This window comes from Bison bison, unplaced genomic scaffold, assembly GCF_000754665.1.
Source record: "Bison bison bison isolate TAMUID 2011002044 unplaced genomic scaffold, Bison_UMD1.0 scf7180017864242, whole genome shotgun sequence".
NCBI lineage: Eukaryota > Metazoa > Chordata > Mammalia > Artiodactyla > Bovidae > Bison > Bison bison.
In genome coordinates, this window is record NW_011494814.1 from 671,266 (window position 1) to 691,165 (window position 19,900).

Here is a 19,900-nt window from a genome sequence, read left to right on the forward strand (position 1 = left end):
AGCATCAGAGTCTTTTCCAGTGAGTCAACTCTTCCCATGAGGTGGCCAAAGTATTGGAGTTTCAGCCTTAGTATCATTCCTTCCAAAGAAATCCCAGGGCTGATCTCCTTCAGAATGGACTGGTTGGATCCCCTTTCAGTCCCAGGGACTCTCAAGAGTCTTCTCCAACCCCACAGTTCAAAAGCATCAATTCTTCGGCGCTCAGCCTTCTTCACAGTCCAACTCTCACATCCATACATGACCACAGGAAAAACCATAGCCTTGACTAGACAAACCTTTATTGGCAAAGTAATGTCTCTGCTTTTGAATATGTTATCTAGGTTGGTCATAACTTTCCTTCCGAGCAGTAAGCGTCTTTTAATTTCATGGCTGCAGTCACCATCTGCAGTGATTTTGGAGTCCAGAAAAATAAAGTCTGACACTGTTTCCACTGTTTCCCTATCTATTTCCCACGAAGTGGTGGGTCCAGATGCCATGATCTTCGTTTTCTGAATGTTGAGCTTTAAGCCAACTTTTTCCACTCTCCACTTTCACTTTCATCAAGAGGCTTTTGAGTTCCTCTTCACTTGGGATGAGGCAAATAAAACGAGTCTAAACTAGACAGTCAGGCTCTCAGTCTACTGAGGGTAATGGAGTTAAGAACAGGAACCAAGTTTCCATCTTCTCTCCCATTCTCCTAGGCCTATCCTGTGTTTAGTCAATCAGTCGCGTCTGACTTTTTGTGACCCCATGGACTCTAGTCTGCCAGGCTACTCTGTCCATAGGGATTCTCCAGGCAAGAATACTGGAGTGGGTTGCTGTGCCCTCCGCCAGGGAATATTCCCAACCCAGGGTTAGAACCCAGGTGTCCCACAGAGCAGGTGGATTCTTTACCATCTGAGTCACCAAGGAAACCCAAGAATACTTGAGTGGATGGACTCCAGGGCATCTTCCTGACCAAGGAATCGAACAGAGGTCTCCTGCATTGCAGGTGGATTCTTTACCAGCTGAGCTACTAGGGAAGAGTGATAGGAAGCTCTTTTTCAGAACCTAAGGAGTCACCATTAGGCATTTAGCGGTTTGAAAATAAAGACTACCACAGGTTGATATACATGCCATGTACTGCTTCTAAGAATTTTCATTTTACATGACTTTTTAATAACAAGGAATATGACACTTGCCCCCAAACACGAATGTCACTTGGGAGAGGTAACATAGTGTCAGCACACAGTAAAATGCCAGAAGAGAAATCAAGACCTTTGAGCTGCTTAAACCAAGAAGGCCTATCACTCAGCCTGTCTTGGAATCTCTCCCTTCTATGGAACTAGAACCATTTTATAAAATACTATTCATATCTCAGAGACAATCATTACAGTAGTAATTCAGTGTTATTCTGAAGGATGTCCTATACTCATTTACCCTATATGAATAACATAAATGAATCCATTAGACATCATTGCTTAAGTAACAGTATGGTCTTTAGCTAAGAATAGATTCTATGTTGCTTAAATAAAGACCTGAAAGTTTCTCCTCTCAGAAACATCTACATTAAGTCACACAGATACTTGAAATAGTGTAAGGAAATTCCATGAAAATTTTCAAGTTCTTCCTTAATGTGTCCAGTCGATTTCAATCACGAGTTGTCTTGCATAGTTTTCAATTGTTCCCTTCCAAAAGCTAAATATGTCTTGTATTTTACATACTGTAAGATTGCGGCCTGTCACACATATAGGAAAATTGTTGTTTAAAAGCTGCAATGTTTAAAGTGAAATAAAACTTATGCTTACAGTGGTAAATATTCCTGGATTAATAGAGTTGCAGCAGACACAGATATACTCCAAAAACTGACTGAAGTCTGTGGTATTAGAAAGACAGAAAATTTATCTAGTTTTAGCAAATGTCAAATCAGCAGCCATTACTTTGAAGATTAATAAAAGATATAATGGCTTCTAGATAGCCTCTAAACAGAGATTACTATGAATGGAGAAGTGATTTACCAACAGTCACCACAATGAGATTTCTTTAAAGGTTACAATCATCAGTTATTTAGCTGAAACACTGCTGAGAATGCCTGGTCATTTCTTGAATAATGCATAATGTTCATTGTAGATTTGATCTGTATTATAACAATAGAGATATTTCTAAAATAATGGAAAAAAACTATCTGTTACCTTCCAATTGCTTAACATATCATTTCCATGAAGTAATTGACTCAGGACATATTACACACCGCCACCTGAGTGTGCTTTCTGCAAGCACAACTTGCAATAATCTGTACACAATGGGCATCACAAAGCAAACTCATCAACCTTTATAGACTTTTAAGAAAAGATATGATGAACACAGGGCAGAATAAAGAACCTTTCTGAAGCAGTAAATTAAAATAATTAAATTTATATATAGTTGTTTGGGACAAATTTAAATTTAAGCTTTGAAATTTAATTATTAACATGAACAACTCATCACATTAAAAAGATGCTGCCTACATCGTGTAAGCACTTTTCATATAAATTTCCAAATGCCTTTAGGTTTATTCAAGAGACTGCTTGGAGAAGCACGAAGTATAATGTCTACTGTTTTATTGTTGGATTATGAACTGCACTTCACATGATGCTGGAGGCTATTTATATAAGCTTGTTTATCCATATGAACTTCTTCAAGGGCACAACATAGAAGACCTTAGCAAATTAAAATGAATTTCTTTTGATGTTGTTGTTTCATGAATGTTTGATCAGAATGAGTAGCAGGTTTGCATTAAAGAGGAAAGCAATAAAATATACATACATTGTACAGCAGAACCAGCTTACCGAAAGCACCCATTGCATTCCTAGCAACCTTTGAGAGCCAGAGTAAACAGTAGCAAGTCCCCTACTTCAGTACAGTATAGACTTCAGTTCTAGACTATCATCAGATTTCTAATAGAGGGAGTAAACATGTGACAACTGGATGATCTGTGATAAACTGGATAAAATTTTTTAAATAATTAAGTCTGGTATATAAATTCCAATCTTCCCACTTTTCTCACTGACATCACCATGTTCCTCTATAGACTGAACTTATCCTATGAGCAGAGACAGTATTTTATCTTATTTTAATCCATCTTCATCATTAGTATTTACATAGTTAAGTTGACTGGAGGTCACAAAAAAAAAAATGAATTTTTAGCCATAGTCCAAAGCTAAGAGCATTCTCATCTGGATGATGAGATAGAAATCAAATGATGATGATGATAGAAATCAAATATTATTGCTAGAAATAATATTTGAAAGAGCCCTAGACAGAAAAGCAAAACAATGGGATTCTAATTTTAGATCTTCTAATACTTAACTGTAGGAGAAGGCAATGGCACCCCACTCCAGTACTCTTGCCTGGAAAATCCCATGGATGGAGGAGCCTGGTAGGCTGCAGTCCATGGGGTCGCTAAGAGTCGGACACGACTGAGCGACTTCACTTTCACTTTTCACTTTCATGCACTGGAGAAGGAAATGGCAACTCCAGTGTTCTTGCCTGGAGAATCCCATGGACAGAGAAGCCTGGTAGGCTGCAGTCCATGGGGTCGCACAGAGTCGGACACAACTGAAGCGACTTAGCAGTAGCAGCAATACTTAACTGTAAGCCCTTTCTACATCATTTTCCTCACCTGTAAAATGAGGGCTTAGTTCTATACTATCTATAAATATGCATCTCTAAAAGGCCATGATTCCAAAAGCAAGCAGAATTATCACATTGTAGAAGAATGAACAGAGCTTCCCTGGTGGCTCAGTGGTAAAGAAACCACCTACCAGTTCAGGAGACGTGGGTGTGATCTCTGGGTCAGGAAGATCCCCTGGAAAAGGAAATGGCAACCCAATCCAGTATTCTTGCCTGGGAAATCCCATGGACAGAGGAGCCTGGTGGACTAAGGTCCAGAGGGTCACAAAAGAGTCAGACATGATTTAGCGACTAAACAAGAGCAAGAAGAGTAGACAGACCATGGAACCATTAGACTTTTCTACTTTGGCAGTAACCACTACCAAGGAAGACTATAAGCTACCAACTCTCTTAAAGAAAAGATGGAAGTAAAAGATAATTATGTTAAACAAGTTAATATAAGTTCCTCAGTCAATGTATTTCAAATTGAATAAAAAGATTAAGAATATATTTTATATTCTTTTGTGATTTCTAACCTGCTACATGTATCCATTCATCTTACATGATTTGGAATAAACACAAAGACAACCTACTAAATAAACTCTTAAGTATTTACTAGGATTATACTCACATCCTCAGCTTTGGAAAATTCCCGTTTTAGTATCTGGAACATGGACTGGTATATTACCAAGCTGACATCAACATTCTTAAGGGTAGAAGGGCTGTGTAAGGAAAGCATGAATGTGCCTTGGTCTATTTGTCTTGTGCTTCCTCATATTGACACCCTGCCCTTGAGAACTATCTCTGTTGTATGTTCTTCTCAACCTTCAAATGTCATTCTTATACTTAGAGCAGGAGTCTGTGAACTATGGCTTGTGGGCCAAACTTGGTGGCAGCTGCCTGCTTTGCAAGTATGGTTTTATTAGAACACAGCCATATCTTGTTATTTATATTTGTCTAAGATTGATTTCATTCTGCAATGGCAGAGTTGAGTACTCCCCCAAAACGAAAATATTTACTATATATGGCCTTTACAGAAAATGTATGCCAACCTCTGCCCTAGAGAAAAATAACCTGTTACAATTTGCATTCAAATTTTCCTTCTCTAATAAGCATAAGAAACAGAATCCCTAAGTAATGATAACAAAGATGCAAACAGATTCACACAGGTATCTACATACATATGATTACACCTCTTAGCACAGAATTATCAAGTCACTGCTGTTGAACTTTCATTTTATTTGAATCCTATAAGAAGTTATAGCTTTCCCCAGTATCCTTCCCTACAACAGCCAAGAATACAGGGACTTCACAGGTACTCATCAAGGTATAATCACATAGCTAAGAATCTAATTCCTCCCCCAGAGAAGGCTGCCTGCAATTCCATCCCATGTCCAGTTATTCCATGCTCACCAAGGGCCTAGATACTAAGTTAAAGCAGAAAAACCAACAGATCCCATTCCATGCCTTGAGTGATACATTGTTAAAGAAAATCAGTGGCCAACACCACACGTACATCAATAAATACATGCATGCATATTCATATACTTAAAATCTCATTAGTTATTAGATGTTTCAAGAGCATGCAAGAAAATAACCCTCTTGAGTATCAAGGTAAAAAAGACCTAAAGTTTTAATAAATTTTAAGGGTAAGTACATCCAGATTGGGAGCATAAATACATGTTTATATTTATAAATTGTAGGCATTATATATAAAGAGTTGAAACAATACATAGATTGATCACTTTGTTAGTCAATAAAATCATTATTCAAAATGCCTACTACAACTGTACTCTGCTCTTTGCCTCTCTTTGGTAACTAAAGTCAGAAAATGTTAGTCCTAACCTTTACCAAGTATTCTCTTAACCACCCCCCACTTAATAATAATTTGCATGTATTAGCATAACATAAGTTAAACCCAAGAAACATTTTAATGTAAGTCATTCCATTCTCATTTCCCTGAAACCTTATCTAAAGTGATAGACTATTTAGGCTGACAGACTTTTTGAAAATAAAATAGAAATAGAAGAGGTTTATTTCACCTTCACATGGTGTCTTTCTCATGCAGAGTTCAGATTTCCACAATTGTATCCCTTTAAAGGATTTGATATGCAGGAAAAGAAGAGAGGATGATGGTAAACGTTTCATCTCAGAGACACCAACAGACCACATTCCAGGATCAACAGGGGCTGAAACCTTACCTTTTACTGACGTGTTAGGTGGAGGGCCTTCCATCCGCAAGTTCCATGGAGGGTCCCCCTGGTTAGCAAAGTCCCTCATTTTCAGGTAGCTGATTGTAAGTCGAATGATGGAGGCCTTGTCAAGCTGGCTAGTGATGGCTGCAGGAAGAGGCAACAACTTGGCCAATTCATAGAACTCAAAGTTTTCTTTTCCCCGGCGGGACCGGGCAGCGTCCCGGGACTTCTCCTTTCTCAATGCTTGTAAACTGGAATCAAAGAAGTGAAAAAGTGCTGTTCAGAACGTGTGATTCTGTCAATCAGACGAACACTGCTTTTCTTTTTACTTCATCTGCGCCCGCCCCTCCCCGCAACCAGCAAAATCTACCAAAATTTTCTTCAAAATTTCAGGGCCATGGTAAAAGGAGTTCCAAAGACCACTAAAACCATAAATTCTCCCTCTGGGCTTATATGCCATAAACTCATGTGCAATGAGTAAAAATAGTTTGCTTGTTAAGTTTTTCCCTCCAATTACCCAGGCACTGAGATATAGTCATTGTTTTTGAGACATAAGATTTACAGGTGATGCTTGCTATTATCAGCTATGAGCAATTTAAAAGACGGTGATTATAATTATATATCTGCATGTGTGAGTGTATGCTCAGTTGTGTCCAACTCTTTGTGACCTTATGGACTGCAGCCTGCCAGGCTCCTCTGTCCATAGGATTCTCCAGGCAAGAATACTGGAGTAGTTGTCATTTGCTCCTCCATGGGATCTTCCTTATCCAGGGATAGAACCACATCTTCTATGTCTCCTGAATTGGCAGGCAAATTCTTTACCACTGAGCCCCCTGGGAAGCCCATTTATAGATCTATTTTTAAGCTAATGGCTTTGTTCATTCAACTATTATCACTCTGGGATCTTAAACCCTCAAAAGTGTAGTTGCTCAGTCATGTCCAACTCTTTGTGACCCCATAGACTGTAGCCCTGCCAGACTCCTTTGTCCATGGGATTCTCCAGGCAAGAATAACAGAGTGGGTTGCCATTCCCTTCTCCAGGGGATCTTCCTGACCTAGGAATTGAACCCGGGTCTCCCTCATTGCGGGCAGATTCTTTACCATCTGAGCCACCAGGGAAGACTAAACCCTCAAAAGGATACATTTTAAAAAATGTTTTCTATTACCATCTCAAGGAACAAAGGCTAAACAAAAACACAGTTCACAGAATTAACAAATAAAATGCTGATGTGCTTCCAGCCCTCAATAAGAATCATAACCTTCAGTCAGATAAAGAAAAACTCTCATTGAAAATGATGATTTCAATGGAACTTTATAAATGCACTGGTAATTGGTTGATAAGAGAATACTTTAATTCTTTATTAAGGAGCATACATTCATAGATGGATAGATTCTCTAAGATATTAGAGAATAAAATATATCACCCAGAAAAGTCAAACTTTAAAATAATATAAATTTAATGTTGAAAGATAAAGCCCCATATGGGTTATTAAAATTTATAAACATTATAGACATATTACTTCACAGAAGAGGCAACAGGTGGGATCCAGCATTTTCCTTTAACTATTTATGCACATTTCTGTTTGAAGTTTGCTCGCATTGCTGAGGGCAGAATCTGGCACAACTGAAGTTATATGTGAGTATCTGACAGGAGAAATCCACCTACTCTGAATTGTTCTGTTTTGTGTCTGATGAAAAATAAAATTCAAAATCAGACTGTGATGATAAATAATTGGGCAATATTTAGAGTATCAAGGTATTATTAACATCATATATAAGTATCCATTTTATCGGGCTTTGAAAGCATTTAAAATCTTTGAATCTAGCATCCTGGTTTTCCCCAATATAAAATATCAAGAAAGAGGAGCAAGACCAGAGGAACAGGTCAAAATAAGTCGAGTAGTATGGCTTCAACCTCTTAATATGAGCAATAACATTCCATATTACCTTGCTGCTGCTAAGTCGCTTCAGTCGTGTCTGACTCTGTGAGACCCCATAGACAGCCCACCAGGCTCCCCCATCCCTGGGTTTCTCCAGGCAAGAACACTGGAGTGGGTTGCCATTTCCTTCACCAAGGCATATTATCTTAGACCATATCTGATATTGTTCAAAGTGGAAAACTGTTTTCACTGCAGACACTTCAAGTGTTTTACTGAGTATCTATGTAATTTAAATAGCTCCATGATGTTTGGGTCAAATACTTGCTAGGCTAATAGCCCAACTGGTTTCATGTTCGCTCCATTAATAAAATATTTGACATTAGCCAGTTAATGTATTTCTCAGAACTAGACCAATTAATACTACCATTTTCAGAGTCAAAGCAGTCACAGGTGACAAATCTTTGTCCTGATATCTCTGGTGATAATCTTCAGTGGAAACATCACTAATTTATAAGGAAAAGCTATATCATTTTGTTTCCCAAAATTTTAGCTGACCTCCATTCAATTATTCAAATGCTCAATGTGGCTGATTGATAACTAGGTACACGAAAGCAAGAGATGCCTTAAAGTCTGACCAAGTACAAGTAAAATCTGAATCTATGTCAACATCTTAGGATAAAACAATGATTCATAGCCCTCCTCTACCCCTATATAATAAAAGTAATCTATCTAACACCATTTAAGTCAGCTGTACCCAAAGAACTATGTCACTTGACATGTTTTATCTACCACTTGTAGAGTGCAGGGGTTCAAGTTCAGTGCTTTGCTCTTTTTGTGTTCTCATAATCGAATACTACTCCAGAAGGTGGGCTGAACTTATATATAAATTTTTTTTTTTTTTTGGTCCTATAAGTGACTATGATGGAGCTCTGGAGCAAGGCTGCTAACTCAAGGGCTTGCAGGGTTAAGGCAGGGAATGTCAATGAGTAAAGAGGCCTGATGCTGACTGTGGAGAACTGGAGGATGGCAGCCCAGGCAAAGGAAAGCATATACAGTTTTCGCCTTGTGTGTGCTGCTTTGGGGGAAGGCTTACATGTGCTGCCAGATTTCAGCTACTGCTGTTTCTAGTAAACAAAAAATCCGAATTTTTACATAGTATTTCCAAGTTTATGTTACATTTTAAGCTTATGTTAACTAATTGGCATTTTTGAAAAGCATGCAAGCCAAATAAAACATGCCATTTGGTCAATAATGGAGCAGGGACTCATTTTGCAATTGGGTAATAATTCAGGAGGTCAATTCTGCCAGAAGTCTCACATGGATGTTATATGTAATTTTCCTTATATATGTCATTCAGTGGTCACAAATAGATTCATCTGATACCTAATCAATATTACTAACATTCATAATGGGAATTTCTCTATTCACCTGAAGCCAATAGAGGATTAAGCAATATTCTGAAATTGATATTTACTGTATGGGCTTATCAATAACCTAAGGAAAAAAACTAATCCTAAGGTAGAAAAGCCAAAGATCACAGGGAGTAGCCCAGTGGGCTCCAAGGGTGAAGTAGAGTGGAGATGACTTTTTTGGTCCACTCAGGGAAGGTGGGGTATATGGACACTAATGCTTTGGGGTTCCTCGCTTAAACACTGCCCTCTGACACTTGGCTTTTCTAAAATAGCACTTACTTTATGTGCTTCTATATATTATCTTATCAGTTCTTCTCTATCACTCCCCCCCTTTAAAAAAAAATCTCTTTACACACACTGTGTTACCCTACTGGAGTAATCTTCCTGTCCACAATCTTAATAACAAAGGGTTTCCATGACTCCCCACCACATCATTATGCAGACACCACAGTACAGAAGATTTCCAGAATGAGGGCACTGTGTCTGTAATAAGTAGTAATTGCTTTTGAGGGCAACAGCAATAAAATACAGTCAAAGGATTATAAAGGTTGTGGAGATACTGATACAATAGATGAAGCTAAAGACCTTAAGACAATGACAGATTGTGGATTAATCTTTTGCCTGCTTTTGTGAAGTAGAGCCTAGTTAGAAGTAATTCTCACACTGAATTAAGGACTACATTAAAACCTAACCTAAATTTGCATTTGTACATTGTGTTCTAAATCAAAACATTACAGTTGCATTTCTAAATACTAGAGAAAGAACGGATTGACTGTGAGTAAATGTTACTGCCTGATGTCTGCCACCTAAAATGTGACTAAGTAGTAAGTTACTTCTTGAGCCCAAAATTCCCACTACTTTAATGCTCTTCCACTTAGACTCTGAATAACAGAAAATCCTCCACAAATCAAAATTTTAACTCTGTGATGACAACAGTATCATCTTCATTAATAATTACCACCAACAACAAATCAACAACTATTTTCAAAGACACACATGCATATCTGAAAATCATATCCAAAATAATGTGTGTATATATATGTATATGTATGTATATATATATATATATTTGAGGGTTTATTAAATGATTCTCAAATTTTCAAAAGGGATCCATCACTCCATCCAAAAGAATAATGATCTAACATATAGAATTTCTTCTTATAAGGATTATAAAGCTGGATTCTGCTCTCTTTTTGCCATTGATGTTGCTAGAATTAACTTATCCTAAAAATATCCTTGGTTAAAATAATATTATTTAATGTATGTTTTCACTCAACATCTTTAAGCAACTTTTACACATTTATAAAGTTATACCTTTAAGCATATACCTAACAAGCAATCAAAAAAGAGTTTACTAAGAATGAAGATTCAGCAGTCAGTATTTGTTAAATATAAAGTTATTTTTTGAATCCTCCATGTATTTTAAGTTCCTTTGGCAAGCTGCATGTTTCATGGAAAGAGTTCCAATGAAGGGATTCTGAGATCCACTTTGGCCATTGTAGACATTATAATTCTAAGTCACTATGTTGAACTTCAATTTTATCATCTTAGACCATGAGGATGACAAAAAAGTAGCATTTGGCAAATCTTCTGGGACCACTGCAATGGCTCACATGATAATTTCATAGTAATATATTGTAGACTATAAAGAAGTGAACCTCCCTTGGACAGTTCTATATTGCAACAGTTAAGATAGTCTGTAAACTCTAAACGTGGTAGAGTCTCCTTTAGAGCTTTACAACAAAGAATTTTAATAAGACTGAAGAATGCCTAAATGTAGTCAACCTATACTTAAGCTTTCTTGGAAGCACAGATGTTTGGAGCAGGGGCTCCATGTCCACAGCATCACACAGGTACTAGCTGGCAATCTTGGACAGAAGTCTCAGCTTCTTTGGACCTCAATTTCCTCATCTGGGAAACAGACATTATAGTAGAACATACTTCACAATATCTTCAAAGGAGTAATTGAGCTAATATATGTCAAGTGCTAAATGCCTTGACATATATTACTTACAACTGCCATGTTGTAAATGTTACATAAACATGGAAAGTGAAAGTGAGAACGTCAGTTGCTCAGTCTGTCCAGCTCTATGCAGCCCCATGGACTGTACCCCGCTGGTTCCTCTGTCCATGGAATTCTCTAGGCAAGAATACTGGAGTGGGTTGCCATTCCCTTCTCCAGGGGGTCTTCCTGACCCAGGGCTCCTGCACTGCCAGGAGATTCTTTACCATCTGAGCCACCAGGAAAGTCACTATAGGCACTGACTACTATTATAATAACTTTATACCTAGGAAAAAGCCTGACTGTTTTAATCTTAGTACCACATCTGATCACCACCTTGTTCCTCCAGAATTCTTTACAATTTTCTTTTAACTAGTAGCATCTTTCCTATCATTTTATTTTTCATTCAGGCTATAGTTTCTATAATTCTAAATACCTATGTTTTTTACTCATTGTTTCTCAAACTCCTTCCTTTACTGCCACTTATGACTTTCATTTTTTAGTAAATTTTACTTCCCATATAGTGACAGTAGAAATTAAGTCAGAGAGCTGACTTCTGCTTGGTGATAACCCTAAAATTGCCTATTTATTTAAATGCCTCCATGTTCTCTCATGCTTCTCACTTTCTGCAAGCTCTGTCTGCTGCCTCTCTCAGCATGTCTTCCACAATAGCAGGAGACAGAGGGTAAGTGCATAAATTCCAGAGCCTGTGCTTAAATCCTGGCTCTATGACTAATTACATAATAATTAGTAAATGTGAGCAACTTACTTAACATCTTTTGCCTCAGTTTCTCACCTGTGATATGTGATGATAATACTGCTTCATAAGGCTCCTGTTAAAATTAACTGAGGTAGTTAAAAAAATATTTATAGTGGTGCCTAGGACACAGTAATACTGTATAAGATGTGTTAAATCAAAACCCAAGCTTATGTCACACTAACTGTTGTATGCTTTGAGGTCCTTTATAATTTATACTGTGTTCTCACCAATAAGATTTCCATCTACTGGTTCTGACATACCACACCATATACTAAGTGAAATAAAACTACTTGATTGCAGAGCTATTGATTTTTCATTATGTTCCTCCTTACGCCTAGGTCTACCTGTCTTTTACTATAGGTATACTCAATGACTTGTTCAAATAAAAAATGCATGTCTCATTAATGGAAGATGAAATGTTTATAAATAAGTGATTTCCTATGCTAAGAATAATAAAGGATCATTTTTTAGTTCCCTAAAGTAGAAAAAACTGACATTCAAAATTGACAAGCAATTTTGTTTATAGAGAAAAATGAACATCCAAACAGTAATTAAGGGAATGGGCGGGTTACTCGGGAAGACTGTGAAAGCTTCTATGGAAGACTTCAAAATTGCAATGATAATTATTCATCAGAAAGAGTATATGTGTATTCCTAGCAGGAAGAAGATCTTTCAAAGCATCTCCTAAAACATCACAAATCTGAAAGCTCTGTCTGCCAGGCAAAGCTCCAAATCCAGGACCATGGAGAGCTCACCCAGAACACTTGGAGCAGGGAAGAAACTTGGAAGGACAACAGCAGTTTCCAGTTCTAGCCTCCATACTGGGGGCAAGGCTGAATCGTGAAACTCTACTTGAGCCAGAAATGAGACAGGAAAAAAAGGTAAAAGAAAGTTTTGTTGCTTCTTAGAAAAAAAAAAACAAAAACCAAACAGGCACTGCCACTATCACAAAGCCAATATTATGAAATTGACTTAGCACTTGCAATCTCTCTGAAGCAGTCTCAGAGTTGGATAAAGGTGTCAGTTGTTCACTGGGACACTTGTCCACAGTGGAAAAAGCAGGTAACTTTGGATGTGATGACTCATTAAAAGAACTAAGTTGTCTCTTGTGGTTTGTCAAATTTAGCTTTGCAAAGTTCAATTTCTTTGGTTTTCTACTTCACAGAAATGGTGATAGTGATTACAGAAACAAGATAGTTGGATATTTACAGAATGTAACAGAGCAGAAATAGTAACTGTCCCAGAGGAGCCAACAGAAGTAAGTCCCCTTAGTCAAATGTTTCTTATTCAATGACTTCTTCACAGCCAGATATCTATCAGCTATTTTTTAATACTTTATATTTATGGAATGACTTCTTATATGGACATTATCAACAGATCCATACTCTCTCTACATAAAAATCCTCTCTCTAAGCCTCAAAGTTAACACCTTCATGTAAACTTTTAGACTACAATAACTAGTCTTTATAAAAGAACACGGCAGATTTTGGTCATTAACTCTAGGGGAAAGGAAAAGTAGAGTAAAAACCACTTTAAATTTTACCTTTTTAAAGTACTTCTAAGGAGCCAGACAGGCACTTTTTTTTTTTTTTTATGGATTTTCCTACTTGTTTTGCTTAGGAGAATCCAGCACTAGACTTCTACTACTTATCAATTAATCTGGCATGCAGCCTCAAAGGAAGAAGGTCGACCTGTATTAAAAATGCAGCCATCAAAAATTCATCAAAGGCTGCAGCATTTTAACTCATGAACCTTTGAACACCTGCATACTTGTCAGATCTCTGGTCATAGTTAACGGTGAAATCTATAGTTACTCCGGTACCTACACCTGCCCTGACATGAGCTGAATGAGGCAGCTTCCCAGGGAAAAAGTACAGTAAAGATTCTATAAGCACTGCTTGCCCTTCCTTAATTACTTTCAATAAAACAGTCCACCACACACTGGCATCACAGAGAGTTCAAAGTCAATCAAATCAGTCCACTGCAAAGAATAAAAATCTTTCAGAAGTATTTTCCCCCCATGATTGTAAATACCACCTTTCTTACAAGGTAATATAATTGAGAAATGCATAAAAAACTGTTATCTGGTAGGATTATGTACAACATAACTCCCAACCTGAAATCTTTTAATGCTCTTCAAGAAAGGGTAATAATTTCAGAAACCTTCCTTTAATGTGTGAAGAAAGCAGTATAGTACATACTGGAAGTTAAAACTGGAACCTTCAAGTTCAAGGTAAGAACTCTGCTGCTTAACTAATGCACTGCTCATAGCTGTCATCATTAATTTATGTTAGCCTCTGTAAACATCAAGAGTATAATAGGCCAATTTCACAACTAAATATAGATGCACATTTTGCCCTTATATAAATGGCAGATTGCTGCTGTAGATCATCGCTGCAGCAACACGTCAGTAAAGATGCACTGTTTGATGGTCTGATGCTCACACAATATATAAAACCAGTTGTAATGGTTGTTTGGAAGCAAAGTGTAACATAGCAGCAAAATTTCATTTGTTCCACAAACTCAGGATATATTAAGCTTGGCTGACAAAGACTGTTTGATGTGCTAAATCAGTTTGACCTTCATTCTTGCCTTATTTTTCTCATTTAACAAGTGAAATTACCATTATTTTTCCCGCATGTAAGAAAATATCATGAAATTGATTGCTTAAAAACATTGTCAAAAACATGTGCAACTGCTAACATGCAATAAAGTATTAAAATCAAGATGTATCTTTAAAATCTTTAAACTATGATATATTCTGATTGAATAACCATGACCTATTTTTGACTTGTGGTAAAATAGATCCAAAGAGTAATTAAAGCCATTCCACTGAATGCTTTCCCTCATCTTCAGAAAATGCCTTGTGTATGTTTGAACTTAATAATTAATTGGTTTTAGCCAATGAGCATTCTTATTCTTAACACTTTAAGTAAGAGGATTTAATATCAGAATGAGTCATTAGAATAGTAATAAAGAAAGCTGAGAGGTCCGCACAGTCCTTTTCAACCAGTGTTCACCTTGATTCAAATAACCCTTGAATGAACCACAGCAAGACCCAACTATTCATTGCATGCTTTGGTGTCTGCCAAAAACCTCCTGAATCAAAGTGTTTTGTTCTTCATTTTCCTCCAGAACTTTAAGCTACCAACTGGCAGTTCCATAATAATAACAAAAAAAACTGCAGTTTTATCAAGTAATTTCTCTCCACCCAATAAATAGCACTTTACCTTGGAGCAACTTGTATATTTCACACCTTAAATTTCTATTTACCAAATCAGCTAATCACTTCACAATTGAACTCAGAACAAAAAAAAAATTATCAATTAAAGTGGTTGAAACTCCTGCAAATTATCATTTAGGAATGAAGTAATTGCTTTCATCAGGGCAGAAAAGCCCGCCAGAACAGAAATGTCACTTTAGATTAGTGTTCTCACTCCTGAAGCTATGGATGACACAGCTGATATAAGACTAAATGCCAAGACCAATCAATTGCTTTTGTGGCTCTGCTCTGAGCTGCTGTAAAAGGGGCCATTTTCTAGGATCTACTCTTCATTATAGTAAATGCTATCTCCTTGGTAACATAATTCCATTTCTCATAAATTCTGTCTGAGAGCATTGTCCTAACAATGGATGTTTGTGGAAAAGAATGCTGTTGGTTTAATGCACAGAATTAACTGTGAATGGCTGTCAAACTGCTATAGTTTACTAGTTCTTAAACATAAATTGAAGTCTTATACATTAGAAAGAATTCTTGGGGAGAAATGAATGTCCTGAACAAGGGTAAGATATTGTATGTGAAGGTTCTGTGCGACTGGTTTAGAATTTTGACTATTCTGGTATTTATCTGTCCTGTACATGAAATCAGTCAGCTCACACCAGAGGTGGGTGAACACATCACTTACTTTCTCAGCAGTATAGTTTGCAAATGTGAAACCTCAGAAGCAAATACGGACTCATTAGGCAACTGCATGCGATTTGTGAATAGCCACAACTGTGTTAAAAGGAAAAAAAAAAACAAAACTGTTCTTTGAGCTGAGCCATTCCTGGAAAGCATCCAGATCTTAATTTGTATTGTTCATCCCCCTGAAGTTACAAGATTCTGGGTTGCAGGCTCCAATTAAAAGGAAATTGAAGAAGCTAATATAGTGAGAAAGCAGCAATTCCCTGCACTGCTCTCTTCAGGTCTGAAGTTTAGAAAGAGATTCAGGATCACGGGTCTTTGCCCGACATGGGATAAAGGCCTTTCTCATCCTGGTGAGCACACATGTGTAACTTCCATTAGCAGTAACAGAAGTCGTGAGCATACATTGAGAGGGAAGTCTACTGCTAAATATTTGAAAGGGTCAGAGCATCTCCACTGAAAGGCAAAAATGAGAAGGAATGGTGGGCACTCTGTGATGGCAGGACATTTTACTAACCATGTAAAGGGATTTCTATCACTCCAAAGGACTATAGTTTTAGTTTTCATATCAATGACAGGAAAGTACATGTGCTGTTTCTGCTTTTTAATATTGAATAGCATCAAAAAGCAGCATAAACCTTAACATCATAGTAACACTGAATGAAAACAAACATCTTTGAACATCTACTAAGTTTCAGGCTCTAAGTATTTTAAACACTATCCTACTTAATTCACCATTGTCATTATCAGCAAGGATGGACAGGGGAAGTAACAGCATCTATGGAAAGTAGATCATCTCCACTATATATATCTGACCCTAAAACACTGCTATTTTAGCCCCTGTTTTGGGGGGCCACTATATTTATGCTCTATTTCTAACTTTCTGCCCTCATCCCCACAAACTAGGAGTTTTCTTGTCTCAGAGAGAACTTTCCCTGGATCCTAGACTTTTAGTACTAAAAGGATGGGCCTGGGCAAACCAGAACAGCTGATCACCCTGGAAATATGATTGTCCCCCATCTCATAAATAAGAAGACCAAAGCACAGAGAGAGAAAGTAACTTGCCCAAGATCACTGACAGCTGAAAATGGAATCTGAACCTTGGCAAGATGCTCCATCCTTATGTCCTTCGCACCACTGCACTGCATTGCCTCTACAGGAATAAAGTCATGAGTCCCCTTCACCTGATTATATGACTATTAAGTCATGGAAAAAGTTTTATTTAACTGATAATCACCCATATAATTTCCATCACAATTGTTATAAAAACATTAATTCACTAATAAAATGTCCAATAACCCCCCTTTTTCAGGCATATAAACATACTTCAATTTGGAGTACATAAATTTGCTGTTAATTGCTCTAAGTCCCAAACTAACTTGCTTTGGAATTCAAATTCAAATGACCTTTTCTAGAGGGAAAATTCATTTTTCCTTTAATTTTCTCTAAGTGTGATTTCAAACACTTTTGAAAGCACGACCAAGTGGAAGAAAGATTTTGAAAACTTTCAAGCCTGATAGGAGAAACTTGGAAAGGAGAAAGCAGGCTTTGACAAGTTTGAAGATTTTAAAGTCTAAAAAATGAAAGTTATGGTCATGTGAATACTGCAAACAGCACACCCATTTACTTGACATCAATGAACACATTTATATTATAACTGCCTGCATTTTTAATGAAATACATAAAGTGGCCACCCTTTCTTTAAACACTACAATTGAGAATAATGGTGCCAACAGTCTGAAAAGAGAACATACTTTATTCCCTACCTGACTTTATTTTAAAGGCATGCATTTTTATTTAACCTTTCATCAAGGTTCCAAAAGCATGGTCAAACTTACCAGAGGTGTACATTGTTACAATTTCTAGGGAACACTTTGGCAAATACAGATCTCACGCTGGCCAAGGATGCAAACAAATACATTCTAAAAGAATATTCACTGCCTCTTTTGATAGACTTTAGAAATAAATTATGAAATATTCTCAAGATACTAAAGATGTTGAAAAAAATATTCAATGACTGGAAAAACATTTTTATAATATGTTAAGTGATAAAAGGAAGATCATAAAGAAGAATGTACAGTGGGTTGAACAATTATAGCAATGTATCTATAACTATATATGGATACAGAGAAAATATATCCAAACCAGGATTGAGTCCCACAAGCCAAAATATTGAGATTGGTTATTTCTACATGGTAAACATTTCTTGTAGGGGGTGGTCAGAAGATGGGAGGTGAGCAGGCAGGAGATAATTAATTTCTAAAACTTCTTCAATAAACATATTTTTAATATAAAAATTACTTTTTGAAAAAAAAAACATGTATGTAATTTTACTGGCCCCAAGTTGAGCCTCAAAACACCTTAATGCTCAAGGTATTTTTCACTTAATGAATGATTTTCCTGATAGTGTTATCAAATGTCATCCTGTCATCACTGTATGTAGTAGTATCTGAAAAGTATCTGGAGAAAATGCTTGTTTTGGTCATTCCTCTAAAAGAGAACTGGAAGTAAAAGGCTGGAAGAGGCCTTTATCCCTTCTCAAGTTACCTCACATGAGCATCCAACCAAATTACCAAGTCCTTCAGCTGCACAGACTAGGCTCCTGTGTCCTCTGTGGTCCTCAAAACCCCAAGGCAGTGTGTGCCAGGGTGCAGGATGCCAGCTGCCTGGGTGGAGGGAGATACTACCATTTCAGGTCCCATCACTTCATGGGAAATAGATGGGGAAACAGTGGAAACAGTGTCAGACTTTATTTTTTGGGGTCCAAAATCACAATCACTGCAGATGCTGACTGCAGCCATGAAATTAAAAGATGCTTACTCCTTGGAAGGAAAGTTAGGACCAACCTAGATAGCATGCTCAAAAGCAGAGACATTACTTTGCCAACAAAGGTCCGTCTAGTCAGATCAGATCATATCAGTCGCTCAGTTGTGTCCGACTCTTTGCGACCCCATGGATCGCAGCACGCCAGGCCTCCCTGTCCACCACCAACTCCCGGAGTTCACTCAGACTCACGTCCATCGAGTCAGTGATGCCATCCAGCCATCTCATCCTCTGTCGTCCCCTTCTCCTCCTGCCCCCAATCCCTCCCAGCATCAGAGTCTTTTCCAATGAGTCAACTCTTCGCATGAGGTGGCCAAAGTACTGGAGTTTCAGCTTTAGCATCATTCCTTCTAAAGAAATCCCAGGGCTGATCTCCTTTAGAATGGACTGGTTGGATCACCTTGCAATCCAAGGGACTCTCAAGAGTCTTCTCCAACACCACAGTTCAAACGCATCAATTCTTCGGCACTTAGCCTTCTTCACAGTCCAATTCTCACATCCATACATGACCACAGGAAAAACCATAGCCTTGACTAGACGAACCTTTGTTGGCAAAGTAATGTCTCTGGTTTTGAATATGCTATCTAGGTTGGTCATAACTTTCCTTCCAAGGAGTAAGCATCTTTTAATTTCATGGCTACAATCACCATCTGCAGTGATTTTGGAGCCCAAAAAAATAAAGTCTGACACTGTTTCCACTGTTTCCCCATCTATTTCCCATTAAGTGATGGGACCAGATGCCATGATCTTCATTTTCTGAATGTTGAGCTTTAAGCCAACTTTTTCACTCTCCACTTTCACTTTCATCAAGAGGCTTTTGAGTTCCTCTTCACTTTCTGCCATAAGGGTGGTGTCATCTGCATATCTGAGGTTATTGATATTTCTCCCGGCAATCTTGATTCCAGTTTGTGTTTCTTCCAGTCCAGCGTTTCTCATGATGTACTCTGCATATAAGTTAAATAAACAGGGTGACAATATACAGCCTTGACGAACTCCTTTTCCTATTTGGAACCAGTCTGTTGTTCCATGTCCAGTTCTAACTGTTGCTTCCTGACCTGCATACAAATTTCTCAAGAGGCAGATCAGGTGGTCTGGTATTCCCATCTCTTTCAGAATTTCCCACAGTTTCTTGTGATCCACACAGTCAAAGGCTTTGGCATAGTCAATAAAGCAGAAATAGATGTTTTTTTGGAATTCTCTTGCTTTTTCCATGATCCAGCGGATGTTGGCAATTTGATCTCTGGTTCCTCTGCCTTTTCGAAAACCAGCTTGAACATCAGGAGGTTCACGGTTCATGTATTGCTGAAGCCTGGCT

At 37.6% G+C, this 19,900-nt stretch overlaps 1 protein-coding gene across 1 annotated transcript in view; it reads right to left on the bottom strand.

The window, feature by feature from the left end:
- Positions 1 to 19,900, bottom strand: part of NPAS3 (neuronal PAS domain protein 3) — a 940,521-nt gene that overhangs the window by 650,522 nt on the left and 270,099 nt on the right. The window contains exons 3-4 of the mRNA XM_010847026.1: positions 5,811 to 6,055; positions 5,652 to 5,702 (exon numbers count right to left, since the gene is read on the bottom strand). Coding sequence (XP_010845328.1) covers positions 5,652 to 5,702; positions 5,811 to 6,055 — 296 coding nt within the window. The remainder of the gene's footprint in view (positions 1 to 5,651; positions 5,703 to 5,810; positions 6,056 to 19,900) is intronic.